A 25424-nucleotide genomic window follows, 5' to 3' on the forward strand; every position below is an offset into this window, starting at 1 on the left:
GCCCGTGGCCCAGTGTGAAATGACAGGCTTCCCAGCAGCCCGGGAACTCACGCACAGTCCCCTTCTGTGGGAACAGTCATCGTCTTTGTGTCTTAGCACGGGGAGAAATACACACGTCGCAAGACACGCAGGAAGTGGAAAGGTACACATGCTTAGTTTGTTCCCGAGTGTGAGACTGAGGTCGGGAGATAGCACCGTGCTCCCCGGCCAGCCCGTGGGACCTGCAGGACACGGTGTGGTCGGGTGGACTGGCGCTCAGGCCAGGGCCGTGGGCATGCGTGGCCACCTCTGGCCCGCCAGGACACGCCCCTCCCGGGTGACAAGGAGCCCCCAGAGACACGCAGCCTGCCGGCCTCTGCCGCCTCCACAGGCGCGCCTGCCCTGCCTGCTGAGGAGACGCCCCCCGCTCCCCACCTCTCACGGGACCCCGGGGGACCTGAGCGGGAGTCTCACCGAGGCCACTCTCTGCACATCAGTCTCGGGACGTGTCCGTGGTGCAGGGAGCTCTGTGTCCTCGGGTCTGGCGTGGGAAGGCCTGCAGACAAGATGGAGACGTTTACGCTCCCAGGCTGACCCTTGTGAAACTGTTGTTCTTACAGTGTTTCAACACACTACACGTTCCGAAACTGAAAACAAAAATTCTGTATGAACGGGGTTCAAAACCGTGGGTGTCGAATTGTTTCTCCTTTCGCAGAGTTACCGGGGGAGAACTGTTTGAAGACATTGTGGCGAGAGAATACTACAGCGAGGCCGACGCCAGGTGAGTGCCCGGCACCGGGGACACCGCCTCCCTCCCCCGCCGCCCCGCACGGCTGCCAGGCCCTGCCGCTGCCGCGGGGAGCACAGCGCCGGCTGTGCCTCCTCTCACCAAGACAGACGCTTTCTCTCCTCGGGATTCCAGGATGATCCTTTGGGGGAAAAAAATCTGTGAATCTGGTCTAAAGCTTCCTGGTATCTAGTGTCTGTTGTCAGAATGCACATTTTATTTTATTAAAGCCCAACTGGAACGACTTCCACTGCAGACATAAACTCCTTTAGCCAGTGCGAGAGACCTGCGGTTGGCCTCCTCTGGCCTCTGGGTCCTGGGCGGCCCAGTGTGCCCCTGGTCACTTTCGTGCAGAGTCAAAGGAGAGGAAGTTAAGTAGGCTCTTTAATTTCCGTGTCAGTTAATCAGAAGTAAACACGATGACAGGTTCGGTTCCTGGGTCGCAGCCAGCACATGCCCAGTGACCAGCGGCTACGCCCGGGGGCAGGCCCCGAGCGCCTGGGCCCCTGCAGAGACAGGCGGCAGGAGCCCAGACGCGCCCCAGAGCGTCGCCAGCTGGAAGTCCACTGTCAGCTGTGCAGCCCTGGAGCTCCCGCTCGATCTGGACGGGGTTCAGGACGGCCAACACTGGGTCCCCTGTGAGACCTCCAAGGCTGCGGGAGGGCGGTGCTCAGGCAGAGCTGAGGCCGGGCGGTGTGCACTGCCCTCGGCACCTTCCCGGAGCTGCGTGGCTGGCGCTTACTCTGCAAACGGGCCGGGAGCCCGGGCTCCCCTGGGAGGAGGCTCTGGTGCTCTCGGGGCTTTCTCGGGCCGGCCCTGCCTGCCTGCCGGCCCTGCCCGGAGCGGCGCCCACACCTGCACAGCTCCCTCTGTCTCTGGTCCATACTCCACTTCAGTGCGCTGCTGTGGCACCCTGTGCATCTCCTCTGCGTGTGAGTACGCTCTTGAGGTTTTCATGGGATTTCACTGCCAAAGTCGAGTAGAAAGCTCAGTGTCACTCACACTCTGATGAGTGAATCGTCACGAGCTCAGCTCCCCCAGGTCCTCCTGGGGCCTCTGGAGGGCTTTGGAGCAGCCTAGGGAGAATGCCGTGCACTCGTGAGGGAGGGGCCGCCTCCCTCGAGGCCGTGCACGGGGCCGTGGGCGGGCCGGGGCTGCCACTGAGAGACCGTTTCCCTGTCCGGAGGCCCACAGACAGCAGGGGCCCCGGGGAGCTTCCTGGAGGCTTGGGAGTTTGCCGCAGGGCATTTCTAAAGTTGGTCCCACACAGGGTGAAGGAGAAAACGTTCTCTTCCCAACCACAAGCATAAAGAGCATGTTCTGCCAGTACTTTGCCAGAGTCTGTTCTTGTCCTGCGCCCCTCAAGAAGCTAAGAATGCAATCCATTCTCACTAGAAAAACGTGGCGACAGTCATTTAGCAAAAACTGTTTTTTACTTCTTTGTTTTCTGTTAGTCATTGGGCTCAGTGACCTGTGCCTGTGGTTGGAGAAGCGGAAGCGAAATTCCTCAAAAAGAGGACACAGCGAATGTTATCACAGAGGGAAGAGTGTCCAGTGGCTTAGACCATTGCCAGCCCTCGGAGGAGCTGTGCAGCAGGAACAGCCGGTGTGAGGCCTCACGGGTGCCCCTCAGCAGACCTCCACGGGGTCTCTGTCTGCGTCAGCTTGTGACAGACGTGTTGTAGAAAGCTAGAGGCGCTTACTCTTGTCACTCAAGTTCACTCTGGAGTCCTGTTGTTTTGCACACTCAGTGGGGGACCATGTCCCCACTGAACTGCGGGCCTCACCTGGGACGGCCTGACCGCAGCCGTGTGCACCTACGTCTGAGCGCACGGAGCCCGGGCACACTGTGCGGTGGACTCGCCCCACACGGTCAGAGGGCAGGGACCATACGTCTGCCAGTCGGTGGTCTCCCTCCAGGGTAATTAGCGGTCTGTTTGACGTGAGGGGAGCTGCACTAAGGACAGCGTCAACTGTGCGTTCGACAGGTGGTAGACCCGCATGGAAATGTGCGCCAGGGGCTTACTTTGTGCACGTCTGTTTCCGTCCACCCCTAGCCCTTCCCCCGCGTCTCCCCCGACTGCGCAGGGTTGACGCGCACCGGGGGCCGACTCGGACCCCCTGTCGCCACCGACTCACGTTGCTTTTCCCACCGACACGCCCCACACGGGGCAGCGTTTCCGAGGCAGTGGGGGGCCGTGTCCCTCTGTCTGACCCTCGCTTCTCCTGCCGCTTCGTCCTCTTGTTTCCGCACCTGAGCTCATTTGTGATCTCAGGCTGGGAAGAGCCCAGGTGTGTCTGGGACCTACCCACACGTCTTCTGCCTCGGGAGAGTTTCCCAGAGCACGATGGGAGCAGATGCACCTCCTCTCCGAAACGGGAACGGAAGCCTGTGCTGGGGTTGTGGTCACGGTGGACAGAGTGCAGCCCAGGTTGCTTTGTGGGGACGCGCACCACAGACCCCGCCGGACACCACTGTCGTCAGCAGCAGAGTCAGCTTTATTCAGCTTACTTAATTGCAGTGCCGAGCCAAACAGTGGAAAAAGGTGTAATTTTTGTGTGTGTTTAATGAGAGGTCAGGTGCCTCACAACACTGTCCCTTTCTCCTGCCCCTGTGTCTTTGCAGTCACTGCATACAGCAGATTCTGGAAAGCGTGAACCATTGTCACCTGAACGGCATTGTGCACAGGGACCTGAAGGTCAGTCCTGGAGTCTGCACATCCGACTCGGGGTGGGGGGGTGTGTCTGGGGACGGGCAGAGGGCGGGCACTGGAAGGGGCCCCTCGCTGCTCCCAACCTCCACCGCACTGGCTGGCTGGTGAGGTGACAATGCGCGAGGCCTCTCCGGCTGCTTGTCTGCAGGCCAGACCCACGTCCCGGCAACAGGGGGGGGTGGTGCGGGGCGCGCCTGCCCCGTGTCCAAGTGGTGAACGTGAACCGAGAGGCGGTTTGGGGGCAGGTTTTCCCGAATGCCCCACACTGGCCCGGAGACCTGGCCCGTGATGCGTGTCGCCTGCAGACTAAAGTGCACTTGTGCCCCGGGACCGCGGTGGCCGCGGCAGGAACACTGCCCGCACGTTGCTCCTGAGTCGGCCGGCCCGCAGGCAGGGGGTTGCCACGCCAGGGGGCGGAGCAGCCGGGCCGCAATGTCTCTGGCCTGGCCCTACCTGAGCCCGACTGCTCAGGTGACGGCTTCGAAGGGACAGGCAGAAAACAGTGGGAGAGAATGGGCAGCTGCTTGGGGGGTGGGGGGGTGCCGGGGGTGGAGCACAGCGGCTCTGGAAGTGTATCTGCGTCCTAATTTATCTCCCAAGAGCGCCTGGGAGAGAGCTCCAGGGTCACACGAGGGCTCTCTAAGGTGGCTCTTTCAGGACAAGTGGACCCCCAGCCGGGCCCCTGGCCGGCAGGACCCTGCCTGTTCTGAGGCGGTGGTCGCTCTGCAGGAGCAATGTGTCCCTCCTGGCGGGCGTCCCAGCACCGCCGGCGGTCTGCGGCGGCGGCCCCGGTCTCCGTGCGGCGGCCCCGGTCTCCGTGCGGCTCGGGACTAACGATGCCCCTGGTGTTTGCATGCAGTCCTTGCACTCAGCAGATCCTGGAGGCCGCCCTGCATTGCCAGCAGGTGGGCGTGGTCCACCGGGACCTGCAGGTGAGTGCTGCCCGCACGCCGGTCAGTGCGGTTGTGTCCCGGAGGCAGGTGCTCCAGGCGCTGGGTGCCCTCGCGCTGCTCCGGGCGAAGCGCAGTCCCTCTCCCGCCAGGACGGGACGCCTGGTCCGTTTCCTGCAGGGAGGAACTCGTCCCTAAACCGGAGTGGAGGCGGCCTCTGGTGGGGCTTCGGCTGCACAGACACCCTCCTCATTCTGAACCTGCCCTGTGGACACGGGTCGCACAGCCTGTGCCCCACAGCCTGTGCCCCACAGCCAGTGTGGTGTCAGCGGTCACCACATTGTGAGGTGCGCTGACACTCAGTTCCTGGGCCGGTTTCGGCCCCTGTGCTTGGGCGCCGGAGAGCCCCTGCGGGACCCTGGAGTCTCGGCCCCAGGAGCTCGGAGAACCCTGAGGCTTCCTGGTCCCTCCTGTGCTGACGTTCCCGGGACCGAGACCCGCGTGCCTTTGGAGTCAGGTGGAGGAAAGTGAAACAAAGGACTTTGCTCAGCTTCTCATATCACCCTCGAGCAGAGTTTGGATCATTTGGAAAGTGAGTGGGGAAGACCTGTCAGCGTTCTGGCCTCAGCGTGGGGTTCCAGGGAGGAAGGGAAGGCCTGGAAGCAGGAGAGGAACGGCGGCGGGCGAGTCGCGCGAACACGGGGGCACCGTGGGCGCTGCTGTGGCTCTGAGTCCGGAGGCCCAGCCCTCCCGGGGGTGCGCACAGCTCGCCCGGCGAAGGTCCCAGCGCCCGACTGTGTGTGTTCAGTGGGACCGCAGCTCACGTGCAGACCCCTCCAGTCGTGAGGACACTCACGTAGTGTGTCCGAGAAAAGTTGTCACTGAGATCCGCAGTGAGTTACTTGGAGATGTGATTCGTAAGCAAAACATTGCCTTAGTTTTCTGGAATCTTCCTTCGTCTTTAGTTTGAATCTGAGAGCATCAAATGTCAAAAGCAAAGGTATGGTTAGTGGTGTTTCCCTTTGGACAGCCGAAATAGGCCTATGCTCATCGTTAACTCTTACCAAATTTACCCACTGGAAGAAAGGAAAAACAGTGTGTTCCTTTGAAAACTCATTTTTTTTTTGGTGATCACTTCAAAAATTCCTTTCAAGCCATGTACAGTCAGAGCCCCTTTCTGCTCTGACTCTCTCAGAACCCACAGAGCTAGTTTTCTTTGTAAGCAAACGTATATGGACATGCGCATTTTTGCGCTGTTTACCAGGTACTCTGCTTGATGGATCTATCATGGGAAATACTTTTCTCCATGTCGTGTAGTTACTAGCACACTCAGAGCTCGTATGGGGAGAGTGAGCACCCTCCAGTGGCTCCTGGGTCACGGTTTCCGGGCCGTGCTGTGGACGTGTGTCAGCGTCCAGCTCAGCCAGGCCCTGCCCACCCTGGCCGGGGCTCTAATCCGAGATGGCAGCAGGCCCGGCAGGGGAGCCGTGAGGAAGAAGATATTTTCTGACACATGAGCTAAAGCCGCTAATTAAAAACTCAGGCAGGGGACGTCGGGGAGGCTGGCCTCCCGGAGACAGGCTGCAGCACCGCCCGGCGCACCACTCTCCGGGAGGTGCGTCTCTGCCCCTCTCCTGTGACATGAGGAGGACGGAAGTGAGCTCCCGGGGCGCGTCCTGGTTTCCACACCTGCCCTCGTCCCTGTCCGAGGGCTGGCCTGGGTGGGCTTCAGCACAGAGTGGTGCTGCATGCTTGTTCGGAAGCCTGCTGAGCAAGAGTACAGAGCGTGCCGAGGGCACTGGACATGTGGCCCGTTCCATGTCGCTTACACGCTCTAGGTGTGCTCCACCTGGTAAATGTGCTGCTTGTAATAGCGTGTTACCAACACCTGAACATGAGAAAAATTGATGACTGAAATTTCTTACTAGCAGGCTCTAAAAATACTGCTCTTACTATTCTCAGGCCGCATATTTTTGTTTCCATGCCCTGATTCCCGGGAGAATCCGGGGACAACACAAATGTTTGCGCACAGGTTAGTTGTTAGCAGAAAGCCGGGACGTGTCGTCTGTCCTCGATATGGAGGCACCGATGCGCTCTGTGGGCCATCGGGCCCTCCCAGCGCAGTGGCTGCGGAGCAGGACGGGTGCCCCGGCTGGGCACTGGCCACGCCTCCTGAGTGCGTGGGCGGGCGCCCTCCCGGGAGGGAAGAACCAAAGGTAACACAGTAAGGTAGATTGCTGTGCACATCACTTAAAATTGGATGAAAAGAGGAGTGTACCCTGTCTGATAGCGCGATAGCCTGGAGGTCGCCCACGGGAGCTGGATTAACCCTGGGCGCTCGCCCCGTTGGAGAGCTGTCTGGACTAGAGACGAGGCTGAGCCCAGCAGGCAGTGGGAACGGGAGGCGCAGGTGCTCGCAGGAGGAGCAGGTGTGCGCGTGCTGGGGATTAGGGCACAGGGCACACGGCACAGCACAGCAGGCAGGATCACACGTGTGCACAGCACAGCCACTGTTGACTGTGCGTCCAGGTCAGGCCAACTGCTGGAGACCCTCACAGTGCTGGCTCTGGCCCTGCTGACCTGAGAGCTGTCCTGGAATTCGGGAGTGCCCCCTCCTCTTTGGAGGGGTTGGCATCAAGGCAGGACCTTAGTCGTAAAACCAGTAATGCCTGCCCCTCGTCCAACAGCCACCATGTCCTTGTGCCGACTTCCCTTAGCCCCTTCCTGTGCAGGGTACTCGGGTGGCCGTGGGTTGCCCAGGGTGGGTTGCAGTGACCGTCAGGACAGGACCCATTCCTGCCACTCAGCGAGGCCATAGGTGTGTGCCCACATAGTTTGGTTCCGGGGTCACTGCTACTTCTCAGCTCAGCTCGGTGAATTGAAACTGTCATAGAGACCAAAGAAGAGGTCAACGGTGGTGGGAAATAATTTTGCCAGCAATGTTAAGAATTATGTGGGCAATGGTTCTAAGTTTAGCTAACCAGAAGATTCCTTTTAATCCCACCCATGGGTCTTCCAGACCTGGGAATAAGAGAATAAGGCCGCTTCCAGCTCTCCTGTGGAGTGCGGGAGGAACGCAGTTTGGGAATAGGCTGTTGTGTAAAGTAATGGTTCCTTGTTTAGGGGCCAGTAAGGCACTGGCCACGGCCTTCGGAAAGGGAGGCTCCGACAGCGGACGGCACCGGGCCCTAACGCAGGCCCCGTCAGGCCAGACGGTGGGTTTGGGGTGCTGACAGACGGACTGTCCGTGAGCCGCTGCGACTCCTGCTGGTCATCTGTGAGCCGGTGACGGGGCTGTCGGCTGCGAAGAGCGAAGAACAGACACTTGCCAGCCGCCCCTGCCCCGCACAGCCCGTCTGAGCCGGGGCAGGGAGCACAGTGCCCAGCCAGAGCAGACCTGTGCGCCGGCCTGCGGGCCACGGGACTGGTGCAGGCGTCTTACAGGCTACTCACGACCGTGTGGAACGTGAGCCGCTGTCCTCCCACCAAAAAGAAGGCCATACCCCAAACGAGCACCGCAATCAGACAAGTACTGGGTCAAAGAGAGGCTGCGGTGACAGGTGACAACCATGAGGTCACAGGGAATAAAGGAACGTCGACTCAGACGGGTTCTCGTTTGAGAGCCGGGAGAGCACCGTCCCTGTGCACTGCTGACAGGGTCGCTCCTTAGAATGTGTGTTTGGGAGGGAAACTAGTTGCTCCGCTCCAAGGGCCCGTGTGCTAGCAGCTAAGCCCGGGACACGCACCCTGGCCTGCACCCTCGTTCCGGGCCATCAGCGGCCTGTGTCCTGCAGGGTGCGGGGCCCACGCTCACCCACCGCCGCTCGGGAAGACCCGCGCTTCTGGGCTCATTCTCCTCGCTGGCGGCAGGAAATCCAAGTCGGGGAATAGCAGCCAACAAGGGTGCGGCAGACACCCCTTTTAAGGGCGTGACACCGGGTAGCTGAGAGGTGTTCCTACCTCGGCTTTTTTTGGAATGTAAGACGAATTTTCCTCCTGTCGCCACTCAGAATTTGAACTCGCCCCCTCACCACTGGCCGTTGGTAGCGCAGTGCATGTTGGAGGTGGAGGCTGTACGGGCCGTAGGACATGATGATAGGGTTAATCAGGCTGATATGTTCCACCAAAGGTTACGTATAAATCAAATTTGTGTGATATTCTTAATGTTTCATTGAAGCTAGCCATTAATTAGAAGCAGTCTTGTGATGAAACATTCTATAAGCGGGGGTGTCAAACTCATTTGTGCCAGGGGCCACATCAGCCTCGTGGCTGCCTTCCAAGGGCTGAGTGTAACTGCAGGACTGTGTACACGTGACTGCCCTTAACAGTTCAGGGGGAGCTCAGCGCTGCCACCGGGTGGAAACGAGGTGCTGGGCCGGATAGAACAAGGTGGAGGGCCGGGTTCGGCCCTCAGGCCTTGTGTTTGCCGACTGTGTAATATAAAGCAAATCTCAATAAAGTCAGTCATCCTAATTTTCCAGGTTGCATTCCATAATTCCATATTTTAGGTTTGCCTAAAAGATACGCATAAATATGAAGCCGTTTCAGGGCTGGTAATTTTTAAACTTATAAAGTGACCTTGACATTGCCTGGCCTTTCCCTGCATGTAATTGCCACAGAGCAGCCGTCATGGGTGTCAGGGTTGACCCCGGTGCCAACGGGTCTGTGGCTTCCTGCGTGGCTCACGGGCAGGCGGGGAGCCCCAGGGCCTGTCTCAGCCGGCGGGCCTGCCCGGCGGGGCCCGGGGCAGCCCCCTCAGCTCAGCTGGAGGGGACCCGGGACCCGCTGTCCCAGGGCATGGAGCACGCAGCACTGCCCAGGGTGTTGTGACTGAGCAACAAAAATGAAACCATGCCGAGTTTGTAGACGTTAGTCCAGGGTGACACTGGTGTTGGCTCCGCAGACGTCAGTGCCACCGACCTGAGAGACCGACAGTGGCTGCGCTTTCGAGAGCGACCGCAAGTCCCCTCGAGACGGGCCTGCTGGCGGCGGGTTAGGACAGCGAGCGTCACGCGGCTCCCTGACACCCCCAGGCTTTCGAACTTCGGGGACAGCTTGACAGGGCTCCCCCCAGCCATTTGTTCCATAAATTAACATCTGGAGACTATTGATCACGTTAGAAACGTTTTAGTTATAAGAACACAATGTCGAATAATAGCATGCCACGGTTTGATACTCTGTTGGTAGATAACCAGACTTCCAAGTAATCTGGAATGTTAGGTTCTGCTAACACTTATTTCACCGTGAAGATCATTCGTATTCTTGAGACACCTTCCTCCCGGCATCCAAACTCAGTCATCCCAGTTTGGCGTCGAGGTGACTCGCACGCAGTCCACCCACCCCCCAGGCGTTGTCGCCGAGCTGGCCCCACAGCCTCGGCTGTCCTGCTGGGGCTGCGTCTGACGGCGGTGACAGTGCTGCCTCTGACGGCGGTGCCGCCGCCGCCGGGGCTTGCCCGGCGCCCGGCCGACAGCGCCCCCTGCAGCCTCACCCTGATTCCTTCACATGTGGTTGTGAGTCGTTTGCTGGTTTGCATGGCTCACTTAAGTGATCAATTAAATATTGGTTTAGGCTGTGTCAATACAAGGTCAGACCAACTAGCAGAATTGACTCATTCAGCTAAAAAGGTGTATCCAATTTTATGAAAAAATATGAAATTAGATGTTAGTATATAAATAGAACCAACTTGACTGAGTTTTTAGATTTTCAGACAATTGTCTTGGCTTTTCTTTGGTCCACGGCTTCCCACCTTTTTTCAGTCGGTCTGAGACACACCTCCGCATTTGCTGGGCCTTGTCCCACGGGGAAGGGGGCGTGAGCTGCTCTCTCAGGTGTGTCTGTCCCAGCCTAGCAGACCTGCGTGCAGACACCGGGAGGGAGCGGGCGTCACCGGGCGCACGGACTGGCCACCCTTCCCCAACCAGCTTCCCCTGCCGTGTCCTCAGGCCCGCGGGGTGGTCGGGCCCACGCAAGGCTCGGGCCGGTGCCTGCCTTCCAAGCCCCCACGCGCCCTGGGCTCTGGTCGGGAGGCACCGGGTGGGGGAGAGACAGCCCGATTGTCGCGAGAGGCGCTGGTCCCGAGCCGTGGGGAAGAGCGGGGAGCGAGAGCGCTCCTCCCCGGTGGCGCTGGTTCCAAGGCGTGAAGACGGGTGTCTGAGGGGGGACGCTCAGGAGGACATGTGGGCCGCGCTCCGGAGACTGCGGGTGTCGGGGCGGAGAGCCGGCCTCTGGAGGAAAAAGCTGACGATAACATTTGGCAAATAGTAGTGTACTCTTTCTGCCTTTAAGAATAAACAGATTCTTAAAGACTGCAGTTTAATCCATAATTCAGAACAAGACTCCAAAATTTGTACAGAAATTGTTTGGAAACATTGAGGAATCACAATCACCACATTCGGGTCCCAGCTCCTGAAATCAGCCAGGATTTAATTTGCACAGTTTCCTCTGCCAAATGTCTGTGAATCAGTCCAGCTCCCGCTCGCATTGCCGCGTCTCCCGCTGCCGCCAGTGTCTGTGCTCTGCCAGGCTTCTCGGCCCTTGTCGGGGCCCCGGGCGGCCCCGGGGAGCACGCGAGCAGGTCCGGACAGACGCCCACCCCCTGGGCCCGAGCCGCGCGCACGCTCTCCGGCCGGGGCCGTCCGGGCGTGCGCGCACCTGTCTGCCCCTGCACGCCTGGCACCTTGTCCTTCCCGGCCCCGCCGGCCCCCCCGGGGCCGGGTGAGTCTCGGGGCGAGGGTGGGGCATGCCTGTCCCCCAGTCTCACACTCAGTGCTGTTCGTGGCGCAGGGTCCCTCAAAATAGGTTCTCACTCCAGTCTCTTCTTTTCGTTTCTAAATAAAGCCTGAGAATTTGCTTTTAGCTAGCAAATCCAAGGGAGCGGCTGTGAAACTGGCGGACTTCGGCCTGGCCATAGAAGTGCAAGGAGACCAGCAGGCATGGTTCGGTGAGTAGGTCTCGCCCTCGCTGCCCAGCCACACCCCCCTGCTCCCTGGCCGCCGAGAAGGAGACCTCGTTCCCACCACTCGGCCGGCGGGAAGTCGGGGCCTCTCGGCGCCTCGCTGCCCCGACGGCAAAGGGCGGAAGTCCGGGAGTAACGTCGGGGCGGGCACCTTCGTGGGGAGCAGTAGCACACGGGCGTCCTCCTCACGGAGGGCGAGCAGACGGGCTGGGCTCTGAGAACGGCGAGGCGGTGGCCGTGCCCCGGGAGCGTGTGCATGTGTGGTCCGCGAGAAGGGGCTGTGCACACGCAGCCTCACGTGCCGCTGGGGCCGCTGTGCGAGGGGTCGGGCTCGGGAAGCACGGAGGAGCGGCTGTGGGACCTGCGTGACTGGCGAGTTAGCGTGTACCAACGTTAAAACACATGTATACATACGCGTAGATTATAGTATGTGTTTCGCCTTATGTGTCTGTTCTGGAAAATACCCTTTTCCTCTCTAAGGTTTTGATAATTTTGAGGTTCCTATATGGTGAGATTTCTGTTTCTAAACAAATGTAAACGACAAGTGTTTCTAACCAGGCTTATGCGCTAGCTAGTTCAGGGTTTGGCCTGAACAAGCTGTTTGGCCCTCTGACCTTCTGCCAGTTCCCCCTGTTAGCAGCCCACTTCTCACACGGTGCCCTGGGGCCTCTCCCTGCCCGCCCCCCGCCCCCCCGTCTTACTTTCCCTCCGACTTTCAGTGTTCTGGGATCAGGTATTTTTTAATGCCCTTCACTGCCAGCTGCTTTTCTCTGAACAGCTGCAAGCAGCTGGAGACCCCAGGTGTTTTCTGGGCAGACCCCCCGTGCCCCCGGCCAGGCACGTGTCCCGGCGGGGTGTCAGTTGAGGGGTGTGCCCGGGGTGGCGGGGTGCGTGGGGACCGCAGGGGTGTGGAGCTACCCCTCAGGTGCGTTTGGGCCACTTCACCTCAGCCTGGGCTCGCACGCCCCGGCCACGGGCGGTCCCCCTCCTGGGGCGGGGGGGTCAGGAGGCAGGTCCTGCCGGCACCTGCTGCTCTTCAGCTGCCTGCCGCTGAGACGCCCTGGGGGCCTGGCCTGCGTGGCGCGTGCGCACCCCTTCCCACGCTGGCCCCAGCCCCCACAGGGAGAGGGCCGGCCAGAGTGCGGCGGGCCAGGCCCTGCACAGACGGAGGGGCTCTCTCTGCCCCTGCAGTCTCCTAAGGCCGAGCGGTGGGGCAAAGACGACCCAGAAAGAGCCCAACAAGGTTCACCCGGTGTCCCCACTTCTCAGGGCCTTGTCCCATCGGCGCCGGCTCACGGGCCTTTGTCTCTGCAGGGTTCGCGGGCACGCCCGGCTACCTCTCCCCAGAGGTCCTGCGGAAGGACCCCTACGGGAAGCCAGTGGACATGTGGGCCTGCGGTAAGGACCCCCCGGGGGGCCGTGCGGGGCTGCCGTCCTTCTGCCTGGGCGCCACCAGGGGCGGGGGTCCCCATAGGCCTCACCCGTGCCCCTTCCTGGCCTCACCCGGCACCCCCGCAGCTGGGAGGCTGGCCCAGAGTGTTGGGCAGGGGAGGCAGCGGCTGTGTCCAGAGAAGCAGGGAGGAGACTGTCCCGGGGGCCTGACGGCTGTGCCAGCTCCTTGCAGGCCCCTGCGGCCGGTGGGGTGGGGGTTGCTGTGTCCCCCAAAGTGGCTGCCGCGGACCTCTTCCCTGTCTGGGAACCCCCCTCAGGCAGGAGGGAGATGGGGAGGAAAGGGGTGAGATGGGGTGCTCAGAGCATTTCCTCGGGGCGAAGGCGTGGGCGGCCCCGGCTGCTGTCAGGGAGCGCAGGGCCTCCTGCCGCGCGGGGCTCCTCTGCCTCCGGTGCCGGCCACGGGGCCTGCGAGGAGCTGGTCCCAGACCCTGGTTTGGAAAGTAACTTCCCAGATTTGGTTTTACTTGAAAACATGAGTAAGTGCTCCACCGCCACAGCGTAGGGATGGGCCGTCCCTGCTGTCTGCCGTCTCTTGGGCGGCGGCAGCAGCAGCAGCATCACGCTGTTGGACTGTGACTGGGGAGCCCTAGGGCTCGGGGCCCCTCTGCACCCGGGGAGCCGTCCTGGGCGCCTGCCGCCCAGCCCTGCTCGTCTCCGCAGGGGGCTCGCCGGGGGCTTCCCCGCTGCGAGTGGGGGTGTGGCGCCCCCCTGCAATCCCGTGCACTTTAGATGAGGACATGTCATAGTTTGCAAAGTCATTGAAGCACAAGCAGCTGTCCTAAACTGCTGGGGTTTTCCCTTCGTTAGCGTGTGAGATCCTAGGTGTTTCCCCACCCTGCCTCTCTCCACCTCCCTGAGGGCGACTTCTTAGCATGAACCCTGAACTGCCTCGGGGTCAGAGTGCTATCCCAAAGTGCCCTTGTTCACACCTAAATGCTGATGGCGATAACGCAGATTCCTTTGCACAGTCAGCCACCACCAGGCCTGTTTCCGCTGCTGAATGGAGCAGGCGGGCACTGAGAGACGGGTGCTGTGGGGAGGGGCTGGGTGGCTGGGGGCTGCTCCGGGGCCCTGGGCGCAGAGGGCGGGCCCACGGGTGCAGACTGGGCAGTGACCGGGGACCCTGAGACGGCCTGCCGTCTTTGCCCACCTTATCCTGGGCCACGTGCTGCCTGCCCCTCCTCACGCCTCACTTAGTTCCTGTGTTCTCCCCTTTCCCTCCGCCCGGTCAGGGGCCTGCTGGGCGGTGAGTGTGGGGGGTGAGGGAGGCCCCCAGCTCCCCAGCCGTGCAGCCGTGACCGGGCACACACGCAGTCTGGGTGCTCGGCCACTCTGGCAGGACAGAGGTGCCAGCAGTGTTTGCAGGCCGGTCGCACACAGAAACGTTCAGGGACGCCAAAGAGCGTGTGGCCCGGAAGGACAGGCAGGTGCCGTCCTCAGGTGACCTGCTGAGCCCGGTCAGCAGCTTAGGCCTGACAGCTGGATGGTGTGGCCCTGCTCCACTGCCGCTACGCACACGTCTGTCCGGGGCGCCCCCACAGCCCGGCCCCTCCCTCGCGTGTCCTGTGGGCGTCTGGGGGGCTCGCTGCCAGCCGGGTGGCCTAACGTGCCGATGTGCCCATCCCCGCAGGCGTCATCCTGTACATCCTGCTGGTGGGGTACCCCCCGTTCTGGGACGAAGACCAGCACAGGCTCTACCAGCAGATCAAGGCCGGCGCTTACGACGTACGTAACAGGGTTCAGAGCGCTGCGGGAGCTCCCTGTGGTCTTCCTTTCGGGGGGGGGGGGGGAGATGGGGGACAAGCTGGGAATCAGGAGGCGTGCGTGTCACCCTGCTCGTGCCCTCCCGGCCCACCTCTGCGGAGGGTGAGAGGAGGGCAGCTTGGAGTCTCCACGGAGGGACTCGGTTTGTCACAGTGTTTGGAACTTCGTGCGTTTGAACTCCTAGGAGCGACAGCACGTTGCTCTAGAAGCGGTTCCCCCCTGCGTGTTTTCTCGGGGTTCCCGGTGCCCGTCCCATGACTGTATGTAAGTCGCGAGCCGGCGGCACTGCAGGGACCTGGGCGCCAGGCGGAGCCCTGCTCCGAGGGCCTCGTCGGCCTCGCGGGCTCCGTGCGGGCTCCGTGCGCGCTCCGTGCGCGCTCCGCTCGGAAGAAAAGGCTTCGCAGCTGACGTTACTTTTCGGTCCCAGAGCATTTCACGTGCAGTCGGAGTGTCGGAGAGTAGGCACACACACGCACACACACACACACACACGCGCGTGAGTTAACTTCTGAGTCTGAACAGGGAGGTCTTGTCTGCTGTCCCTTTCCGGCCGCACTCTGCTCTTGGGGACGGCTCTCCGCCCCTTGCTGAGCGTCTGTGAGCGACACAGGCCCTCGGGCTCCCCCCACGGCCCCCGGAGGCCAGCGCGCAGGGGCTGCAGCTGCTCCCCTGTGCCGGCAAGTGGGGTGACTGCGTAGTGGATGGCGCAGGGTCCGCCTTCCGTGCAGATTGAGGGCTGCGTGTAGAGGAGAGCGCACTGATGTACAAAGTCTGGATTGGCGCCGACCTCTGTGGCTCAGCGGGTTGGGTGTCATCCTGCAAAGCTGAAAGTCACAGGTTCAATTCTCCGTCAGGGCACAGGCCTGGGTTGTGGGCTTGGTCCCCATTGGGACATGTATGAGAGGCAACCAATTGATGTTTCTCTCCCTCTCTTTCTCCCTCCCTTCCCCTCTCTCTAGAATAAATAAATATGTATTTTTAAAAGTCTGAATTATGCTCTATCAGGTCTCATGAACTCCCCAGTGCCTTCTGGTAACATGTTCTGGTGAGATGGAAGTTTGAGTCACGGGAAAAATGATTCTTTTCATGCTGACGCGTTCCATCTAGGCAGACTAATAATTGGACAGACTTACTTGGGCGGCCACAGCAGCACCTGCCCATCCCTGCAGACGAGAGCGGGGCCCCACTGGCGGGGAGCCGCAGGTGTGGCCAGGCAGGCGCCACCGGGCCTTGGTCAGGGCCCTTTCCTGCCTCGAGTGTTTCATCGTTCGGAATCCTTAGCAAGTTTTTGCAACTGCCCAAAATAAACGTGGAATTAAAGTGACAGTTGTTAAACGGGCAAAATCTACAACTGCTAAAGAGTATGCTTTTCTCGAGTTTCATTTTGCCAATGGGTCACAAACTGCTCATTTTATACAAAAAGTAACAAGTCCATGGCACAGTTACAAGAGCTTTTTCCGAGACTTTCTTTAAAGCTTCGCAGACTGGGGAAGAGCCCAGTTTGTGTTGTGCTGTGCTGCGAGGTCACTGACGGGGGCGGGCTTCCAGTTGCCCCTGCGGGAGCTGGTCCTTCCCGGACGCAGCGGCAGTGGACCCCGACGGCTGGGTCAGCCCGGGGGCGCGGCACGCCGCCTGCACGGCCCGGTCCTTCGCGCTGCGGCCACCGACGGACATGACCCACCCAGGACACGAGGCCTTGGGCTGTCTCGCTGTCGCTGCTGGGACGGGGGGAGCCTCGGGGCGCCCACATGTGTGACAGCTGCCACCTCCGTGATTTTTGCAAATGCTCGTGAGAAGGAGTGTGTAAAATTTCACTTTCAGGACTAAAAGATTTTTAAGCTTATTTTTCTGAACTCTAAAAATACTTACTACATAGAATGTGTGCGTGGGAGTCTGTGTCTGTCCCGTGTCGGCTCCTGCCTGTGTGTGCGCAGCCGGCGAACGGGCACAGGGGTGAGGGGCGCGGCTGCCGCCTGTGTCGGCGCTCCCGGACGCCGCCCGGCCGTGCGGACGGTGCGTCTGCGCGGGAGCCCCGAGCTCGTGGAGATCGTTAGCGTGTTTGGCTCTGCCCGGCCGGCCGAGGGAGCCTGTTTCTCACTCTCTTCGTACATTTCTGTTTTTGAAGTTTCCATCCCCAGAGTGGGACACGGTGACCCCTGAAGCCAAAGACCTCATCAACAAGATGCTGACCATCAACCCCGCCAAGCGCATCACCGCCGCCGAGGCGCTCAAGCACCCCTGGATCTGCGTGAGTGCCGCGCGCACGGGCACGGGCACGGGCACGGGGACGGCTCGCCGGTCCACTCTCCCCTGGGGCTGAAGTAGCGTCTGCAGGGAAAGGTGAAGTGCGTGCGCCGGTGGTGACTCACGGCGCCGAGCCGAGTGAGCTGAGTTGCGGTGAAAACACGTCTGGGCAGCAGGGCCTGCCCCCACAGACAGCCGGGTGCGCGCTCGCCGCCGGTCGCACCGACGACGGTCACCGCGGCAGCGCAGAGAGTGGCACCCCGGCCCCACGCCACCTGGAGGAAAACAGCTGCACGACGTCTACTGTGTGCAGTTAGGCAGCTTTAGGAACAAGCACGAGGTTGGGGAGCTGGGAGGAAGTTTTCCTCCCAGGGAAGGCTGGTGGGCTGAGGCTGAGCAGACCCCGGACGGGGGGCACCTTGCGGGGGACGTTGCGTGAACGCTGAGCGCTGAGCCCGTGGACGCTGCGGGGGACGTGGAGACGACGGGGCTCTCCAGGGATGCGTGTCGGGTGCGAGGGCGTGCCGCGGTGGGGAGCACACGGAAGGCAACCCCGCAGAAACACGGTCGCAGCGTGTGGGCGTGGAGGGGGCTGGGAAGGGGTGGACTTCTGCGCGTGGGCCGGGCCGGGCCGCAGTGCCATGTGGGGTGTGAGCCCTCCCCTCTCCCGCAGCAACGCTCCACGGTGGCCTCCATGATGCACAGGCAGGAGACGGTGGACTGCCTGAAGAAGTTCAACGCCCGCAGGAAGCTGAAGGTGGGTGGGGGCGTTGCTGGGAGGGTCACGGGCGGGGGCGGGGGTGAGGAACAGGCTCTGTTCGCAGAGACTTCCTCGTGTCCAGCCTGTGGGCTTGGCTCCTGGGCCCCCGTGAGCTGGGGGTGCACTGGGTGTCACCCCGTGGCAGAGCACCGGGGGCCTGTGACTGGCAGCAGAGGGGCAGCTGTGTCCCTCCCCTGGGCTGGGCGGGAGGCTGTGGCCCAGGACGGCACTCACCCAGTCTCCCGTCTCACAGGGTGCCATCCTGACCACCATGCTGGCCACGAGGAATTTTTCAGGTACGTGAGTTAAGGACTCTGACCCTCACTTTCTGGTGTCTTCTTTCTTCTCTTTGGAACTGAGGAAAAGTAATGATTAGGAGAACAGTGGCGTGTTGTTTGGGGATGGCAGTGGGGGTTGTGGCCTGATCCCCAAGGTGCTGTGCACAGGGGCGCCATGCAGGTGACCCTTAAAAGAAGGCCGTCACCGAGGACCTCGGCTCCTGGGGCCAAGTTCTCTGAAAGCACTCTCGTATCCTGGCGCCAGGAAAGGGGCCCGGGCTCCGTCCAGGGGAGCTGCCCGCGGCAGCGCCTGGGCGGGCGGGGAGCGCTCCTCTGTGATCTGGGCGAGCTCAGTGCGCAGCTCGAGGCTGGGCAGCTCTCCACGGCAAGGGCCACTCCCCCCGGCGGACACAAGTGTCTACAACCTCGAGCACTATTTCCATTCTGGGGCCCCTTCTTCGGCTGATCACTTCAGGGGATCCAGTGTCCAAGTCAGATTTTGGGAACTACCAATCAGCCTCAAGCACAGGGAGGCCCAGAGCAGCGGGAAAGCCGCTCTTGGTAACTTCCCTGTCAGGCCAGTGGCACCCGGGACGGCTGCCCAACGGTGGCCCCGAGACTGGGGCCCCTTCACCTGCTTCCGGCTCTCAGGAGGGTCTGCGGCGTCAGACCACCCTGCAGTCTTGTCCTCTGCTCCTGCTTCCCGAGGGTGGAGCCCAGAGCCACAGCGTGACCCTGGGGGGAGACGCTGTCCCCGTGCGCTGCGCTGCGTGGTGGACAGTGTGAGCCGGGCGGCTGCCAGAGGCCTCTCCTGGCTGGGGAGCAGCAGCTGGAGCCGTGCGGGGAGGGGGCCAGGGCTCGGGACGAGGCTCAGCCGGGCGGGCTCGGCCCCCTGTCACTGCCTTTGGCAGGTGACCTGTTCTGGGAACGGCTGACATTTACAGGGGTGAGTTCAGTTCATCTCATTAGATGTTACCTAATGAAGGCTTTAGTCAAATAAACTGATGTTCCACTGTGGCCCAGTAATTAGTGAATCACTCAAAATTAGGGAGACTGCGCAGGGAGCTGGGCAGGGCCCGGGCTGCGGCTTCCTCGTGCGGTGATGCCACGTTCCCCTGCCCCGGACCCTCGGCTGTCACGGCCAGCTCGGCGGGTGCGCGGGCGGGCGGGCGGGCCGCGGCTCAGCACGCCGGGGAGGCACTGGGACCGGCTCCCGCCGGGCCCTGGCGCCCGTGCGTGGCGCGCTAACGCGGTCTCACTCTCGTTCTGCAGCAGCCAAGAGTTTGCTGAAGAAGCCAGACGGAGTGAAGGTACGTCCCGCGCGCTCCCGGGACCCTTTCTGAGAGTTCGCACTGCCACCCGTGACCCCCGGGGCTCTGCGGAGCGGTTGTCCAGTTCCTGCAGAGAATCAGGCTGAAGTGCAAACTAATTTCACACACAGAGACAAGTGGCATTTATGCCCAGAAAAGCTGTATTTTTTTCTGTTCCACTGTATGTGACACAGTCCTGACAGGTAACACTTTCATGTGGGCTTGCTGTGGAAACGGAGCGTCTGGCCCCTCTGGTTTCCTGCGGTCCCAGACGGTCCCCGTCACCCGGAGCCTGTGGTGCCTCACCCCCCACACACACATGCCGACACCGCCAACACATGCGGCCTCAGGGGCCACACGGGGGTCTGGGGGCCGAGGGCCCTTTCTCGGGGGCCCCAGTTGTCACTGGGCTCCTGTCTGAGGTGCCAAGACCCTTCTAGGGGAGTATTTGGAACAAATTTTATAAGCTTTCCAAGGAAGGAACAGGGTGTGTTCACTTCCTTGGGTTTCTAAACAGGGTAATACAACTGATTTTCTGGTGATTCCACTGTGTTTCATGGGAATGTACCTGGAATGTAACCGTGTATGTGCATTATGCTTCTCTCCCCAGAGCGTTACCTGTGCGTTTCCTTTAACGCCTTTCTTTCTCTTCCAACGGCGGATGCACACACTCCTCACGAGCACCTCAGCAGTCTCAGGATTAGTTCCCATTCTAACCTTTGAACTTGACTAGAAGTCAGGTGCTCGGTTCACTTTGATAGTGTGACGTGGGAAATGGCGGGTCCCATGGGTCCGTGCCCGCCCCTGTCCTCACCACCTGCCTGCGTGACCGGACGGCAGCGCGGCAGCCGCCCCCTGCACCGCCTGTCGCCACCGGCCCTCCTCCTCCTGCTCGGGGCCCCTGTGTGAATTTCGGGTCATGGGAGAGGTCTGCTTTTTCCCGGTTAGTGTGGTGGGGATGCGAGGGCTCTACCGCCCCCCGCCTCGGCCTTCCCTGCGCTGTTCTGTGCCGTTCGGACGCGGAGCCCACGGCTCCCGCCCGGCACCGGCCGCCACCAGTCCCCTCGGGTGGAGACACGTCCCTGGCGGCTTTCCCGAGGGCAGCGCTGCCCTGAGCTCCACGCTGTGGCGCCCAGAAGCGCGGCCGGCTCCGTTTTCTCCTCCCCGCCTCCGACTGGTGAGGCCAGAACAGGGGTCCAGGCTGTGGGTTTGGGTGGGGGGCGTGGTCTGCCTGCCAGGCTCTCCCCGGGAGAGGCCGCACCCCAGAGCCAGTCACACGGGGATAGTGCAGGGCTCTGGAAGCACAGTGTCCACGTCGCTGTGTGCGTGGGGGTGTGGGGGGTGTGTGCGTGCTCACGTGTGCATGCCAGTGTGCGCGGCTGCGTGTGGAACACGCACTAAAATGCAGCAGTTCTTGGCGTCCGCATCCTAGGAGCACAAACTCTCTTGTCTCGACCAGTGAAAACACGGAATCCCTCTCTCGTTGTTTGCACCCGCTGACACGAGGAGTGCAGCGTCTTCACGGCGTGTGTGCACAGTGCCCCGAGACCCCTGGGGAGGCCACCCCTCCGACCGCGGACCGTCGAGCCGAGCACCCCTCCTGGGGGCGGGGGGACGGCCTGCGTCCCCTCAGATGCTCTCCGTGTGGGGGAATGCGGCACCCCGCCCGTCCCTCCGCTGCAGGCTCCGGGCACTCTGGCTGGGGCCGCTGCACAGATTCTGTGCTCCAGTCCGCACACTCTCGCTTAAAGAGCAGTTTCAAACACCCTACCTGCCAAAGACGGAGGGACATTTAAAGAGTTTTCTGGTAAGGGGCCCTGAAGTCTTCTGCCTTCTCCTGCGTGTCACCGAGCACAGTGTGACAGTGCGCCGTCTGGGCACACAGGTGGGCGGACAGAAAGGCCAAACGTCACGGGCCCACGTCAGCCGCTGAGCCCCCTGCCCTCCCCTCAATGCTGCTTTCAGGGTGGCCCGGGTGTGAGTCAGAGAGCAGCCCCCAGAGGGCCACGCATGCCTTGGGGTGACTGCTGATGCTCTTGGGTGCTCACTTCTTAGTGCGGGGCGTTTTTCTCCATGAGTCCTTACGCACATTTACACTACAGCTGGGGGGGGGGGGCGTTCCTTCGGACAGCACTGGCACGTGAGGAAAAGGCCCAGAGAGCGTCGTCCCACACGACGAGCTGGTGGCCACAGCGTAGGCCACCACGTGTGAATCGAGACGGCGCTGGCCGCTGCCATTCGCCACGACTCGGTTGCGTGGTCCAGGGGCCGCTGTGTGCAGAGCCTTCTCGGGGCGTTTGCACGGGGGGCTTCCGCCGGGACAGCAGCCTCTTCCGTGAGGCTGGACCAGTGACACCAGAGCAGGGGTGGCGTTCCCCGGTGTGATCTCCAGCGACAGCTGCAGAGCTTTGGCAGGAAACCCAGTGAAGAGTAGTTATTTGCCACCAGAATACGGCAATGAGGCCCGTTTGCCTATTTATATTTGATGATGCATTTTTTAAAGGAGACCCAGACATACCATTTTTGAACGAATTTATAAAGCCTGCATTTCATCAGAAGACAAAAGCTTTTCATTGGATGCCCATTAAGCGAAGGGATGAGGGCCCCAGAAAGCCGGTCAGGGGGCTGAGCCTCCCCGACAGAGTGAGCGCAGGGGCGGGCTCCTGGAGGCCGGCGGGCGGGCGGGCAGGTGGCGCCGGCGGTGGCAGAGGCCCTGCGGAGAGTGGGGGCCCGCGGAGAGTGGGGGCAGCGGGCAGGCCCGTGCCAGGCCGGGGCGCCTCGGGCGCTGCTGCGGCCCCTCTGCCGCCGGCCGGCACCGCGTGCCTCCCGCCCTCCGCAGCGTTCTTTGTGTGCGCGTCGGCGTCTCCAGTAGACACACGGCGCGTAGAGTTTGCTACCAGGGCTTTAAGGCGTCTCTTTCTATTTTCTGCGCACCCACAGATAAACAACAAAGCCAACGTGGTAACTAGCCCCAAAGAAAATGCCCCTCCCCCGGCGCTGGTACAGCTGGACTCCGTAACCTTCCTCCGCGCTTGGCTGTCCTCCGCTGCCCCCGCGTGCGCGCCCCGCGTGGATGCACAGCACGCGCCCTTTCCGTCGGGCCCCGCTTCTTTGGGCTTTGCTTCCCCAGACGCGACAAGCCCATCTTCTCCTTTGATTTTGGAGGCGGCTGTCGAGCTGTGCGTGTCTGCGCGGGAGGCCTCGCTCTGTCGCTGAGCGTCGCCGCAGCCGGGCTCCCTGCCGCCGGCTCTGCATGTGCCTGGGCGTGCTGCGAATGCGCTTTGGTGGCTCCTGGCTCCCCTGACGCCGGGGCGCAGGGCCGGCCGCTGAGCCGGAAGCACAGACCTTATTCAGAGCCCCCGCCCGCTTGCTGACTGACACCGGCTTTGCAAGGCCTCGTGGTGAGACGGAGAGCCTCTGGGCCGCTCAGGCCTCCCGTTTGCTGTCTCCCAGGTCAGAGGGCCACTGTTTCACGCCAGCCCAGAGGGCGAGACCACGCAGCACCGAGCGTCAGCCCCCGGCACCACGGAGGGCGTTGCGCTGGCGTTCGCACTGGCGGCAGCCCCGCCAGCTTGCCACCTCGGAGCACACTGCTGAGCGTGAGGTGTGGCAGCTAGGGCTCGACGCTCTGAGTCTCGCATTATTTTCTCCAGAATGTTCCATGTTTGGATTTAGGGTTTCCAGGAATGTTTCTGGCTTCTTGCCGTCCTGCGTACTGACACCATAAATGAACCCGAAGGGCTTGGAGACTCTCTCACTTGAGTGACACAGCAGGGCCCACTCAGCACGTCAGCAGGACAGACAGACACGTAGGACGGCAGGCCATCTCCCGGTCACAGCGCAGATCCCGAGTCCAGCGGGGAGGGGAGGAGGGGCCGGCCGGTGGCCAGAGGGTCCCCACAGCCTCACTGGGAAGGGCCTGTGGCTGCCACCAGTGCTCAGGCTGCTGCGACCTCCTCCTGACGAGGCCTCGTGTGACGAGAGTCAGCGTGTCATCCAGGGAAGGGAATGAAGGCTTTTTATGTCACTTGTTTGAGCATCATTTCCCACTTGGGAATATTTCTTAAATTTTCTGGTAGAAAAAAATAGGAAGAATAATTCTTTATGGGAAAACGTGGCTTTACAAAGAAATCTTCTAGGTGTGTAGTACATCAGTAAAAGCCTGTTTGATACGAGTCGACGCAGGACTTAACAGCAAACTGTGTGACTCCGTGAGGACTTGCAGAGCCCTCTAAATGGACTCCTAAATGTTCCTTGGAGTCTCTCCTGGACTTCTGGGATATGTTCTGTAGGTTCGTCCTTTTTTAAGTCCAACGGTTCTACATTCTCCAAGGGCGCGCATCTGTGTGTTGGACACCATAACCAGTCCCGAGGACACCACAGCTGGAAAGCCATCCTCGGAGAACCTGAGGCCCCTCAGAGCGCTCTCATCTCCCGTGCCCCTGGCCACGGGCCCGGGCCCCTCGCCGAGGAGCGGGCAGTGCCCGGTGCCGGGCCGTGAAACAGTGGCGCCTCTGCAGGCCCGCAGCCTGCAAAGCCGGTCTGTGTGCTGACGGAATAAGGTCTTTGCATGCTGCTCTTGGGCTCCGGGGTCCCCTCGGGGCCCCCCGAGACCGTCGTCCGAGGCCTGCCCATCGTGGCCTCTGCTGTGGGCGCCACGGCTTCCGCTCTGTCCCCGTCGGTCCCGGGGGCTGTTCTCCCTGCTCTGCCCACGCCAGTCGGAACGTTCTCACTGTGCAAACTGTTTCTCTCTCTATTTTGTTCTCACTCAGGAGCCCCAAACCACTGTAATCCACAACCCTGACGGAAACAAGGTATGCGGAGAGCACAGCGCGTGCTCTCACAGGGCCGCACGGCTCCCCGTAGCCAGAGCTCACCGCGTGACCCAGCCACGGGGGCGAACCCCACCCTCGGTCTAGCACCCTCTCCCATGGGCCCGACTCGCCTAGAACCGCACCCACACTCCCTGTAAAACAGGAAGAGTGGCGACTTTTGAGAGAGCAGTGCAGCGTACCGTTAGCAAGAGCTGGGGGGGCCGCGTCTTTGCGTGGCGGCCGTGTTCTCCGGGGCTGGGCCCCCGGCCCCGCTCTGCCCATGCCTGCCTCTCCCTGTGTCTCACGTGTCTCACGTGTGCCCCGCATGAGACGTTAGAGTTTCTGCTGTACCTCCCACTGGCTCCCAAACACCAACCTGAGTTCATAGGTATTGGTTTACTCTGTTGTTACGTTGTTTTCTTTCAATTCGCTGGTGGTGGTGGTGGTTTCGCGGTTGGCATGCATCTGCAGGCAGAAAGGGCGTCTCACTGCTTGCGAGCTGTGCTGCTGTTGGCTGTCACGACTTCAGCAGCAGACGCCGAGCTGGCCCTGCTGAGGGCAGCCCAGGGCGGCGCTCTCGCTGCGCAGCCACACCAGTGTGCACGGCTGCAGGGGAGAGGAGACACTTCTGAACACGCACCCTGTGTCCACTTAGGTGTGCGCACACGTTACCGTATTTCGGGGGGGGAGGGGCGAGTGTGTCTTCAGACTTCCACAGACGAGGCCCTTGTCTGCTGCTCCTTCCTGTTGTCCGCAGCGTTTCAGTCAGGAGACACAGTGTCTCTGCTGCGACACGTAGTCGGTCAGTGTTCAGGTCATCGGAGTGAAAGGCATAAAGCGTTGGTCACAGCCTTTATCAGGAGACGCACTGGGTATTTAGAGTCACGGCACTTAAGGTGCTCTGAGTCAGCGACTTCCCACCCTTTTCGTCTCACGGCACACGTGAGACAATCACTGAAATTCTGCTGCCCACCAAAAAATTTTTTGTGCCAATCTGACCCAAAAAATAGGGATGATTTTGATTCGTTCACCCTAGATGGCTGCTATTGTGTTGGCCCTTGTCAGGTTTTATTTCTGACGATCTGAAGGAAAGGAGGTTGGGTGCTGCATGTCTTACAAATCCCTGCGCATGCCGGTTGGGAGTCACTGGTCTCGGCCCCTGAAGACGTGAGCTAGTGAGGGGCCGCCCCCAGGAGCACACCCCGCCCTGTGGGCGAGCCAGGCGGCCCGGGCGCACGGCCGGGGACCCCCGGGGGCCGCAGCTCTCCCCGTGGGAGCTGCCGCACGAGGCGCCCGCTGGCGGGAGCCAGTCTGTCCGTAAGTGCCTGTCCGCTTCGTCGCGAGTTGGCGTGTGCGCTCTGGGCCGTGTTACGTGCATGGAGACCCTGGTCTTGTGTGGAGGGAGACTCCGGGCACACGTGTGTTTTGTTCCTTGGGCTCAAGCACTCGACGGGACAGGGACAACTCGACTATT

The 25424-nt window shown here is 61.4% G+C and overlaps 1 protein-coding gene across 9 annotated transcripts in view; it reads left to right on the plus strand.

The window, feature by feature from the left end:
* The window catches only part of CAMK2D (calcium/calmodulin dependent protein kinase II delta), a 121281-nt gene that overhangs the window by 82495 nt on the left and 13362 nt on the right, over positions 1–25424 (plus strand). For 2 of the 9 annotated variants that reach the window (XM_045830953.1, XM_045830959.1), the window contains 12 exons: positions 695–760; positions 3393–3465; positions 4340–4412; positions 11230–11313; positions 12643–12726; positions 14411–14505; positions 16670–16792; positions 17462–17545; positions 17802–17844; positions 19099–19136; positions 22077–22136; positions 23909–23950. In XM_045830953.1, coding sequence (XP_045686909.1) covers positions 695–760; positions 3393–3465; positions 4340–4412; positions 11230–11313; positions 12643–12726; positions 14411–14505; positions 16670–16792; positions 17462–17545; positions 17802–17844; positions 19099–19136; positions 22077–22136; positions 23909–23950 — 865 coding nt within the window. Of the gene's footprint in view, positions 1–694; positions 761–3392; positions 3466–4339; positions 4413–11210; positions 11314–12642; positions 12727–14410; positions 14506–16669; positions 16793–17461; positions 17546–17801; positions 17845–19098; positions 19137–22076; positions 22137–23908; positions 23951–25424 lie in introns of all 9 variants that reach the window. The other 7 variants (XM_045830961.1, XM_045830960.1, XM_045830954.1 and 4 more) reach the window with 6 other exon arrangements.

The sequence above is a fragment of the Phyllostomus hastatus genome, unplaced genomic scaffold (assembly GCF_019186645.2).
Source record: "Phyllostomus hastatus isolate PE091 unplaced genomic scaffold, TTU_PhHast_1.1 phas_contig_159, whole genome shotgun sequence".
In the NCBI taxonomy this organism is placed as follows: Eukaryota; Metazoa; Chordata; class Mammalia; order Chiroptera; family Phyllostomidae; genus Phyllostomus; species Phyllostomus hastatus.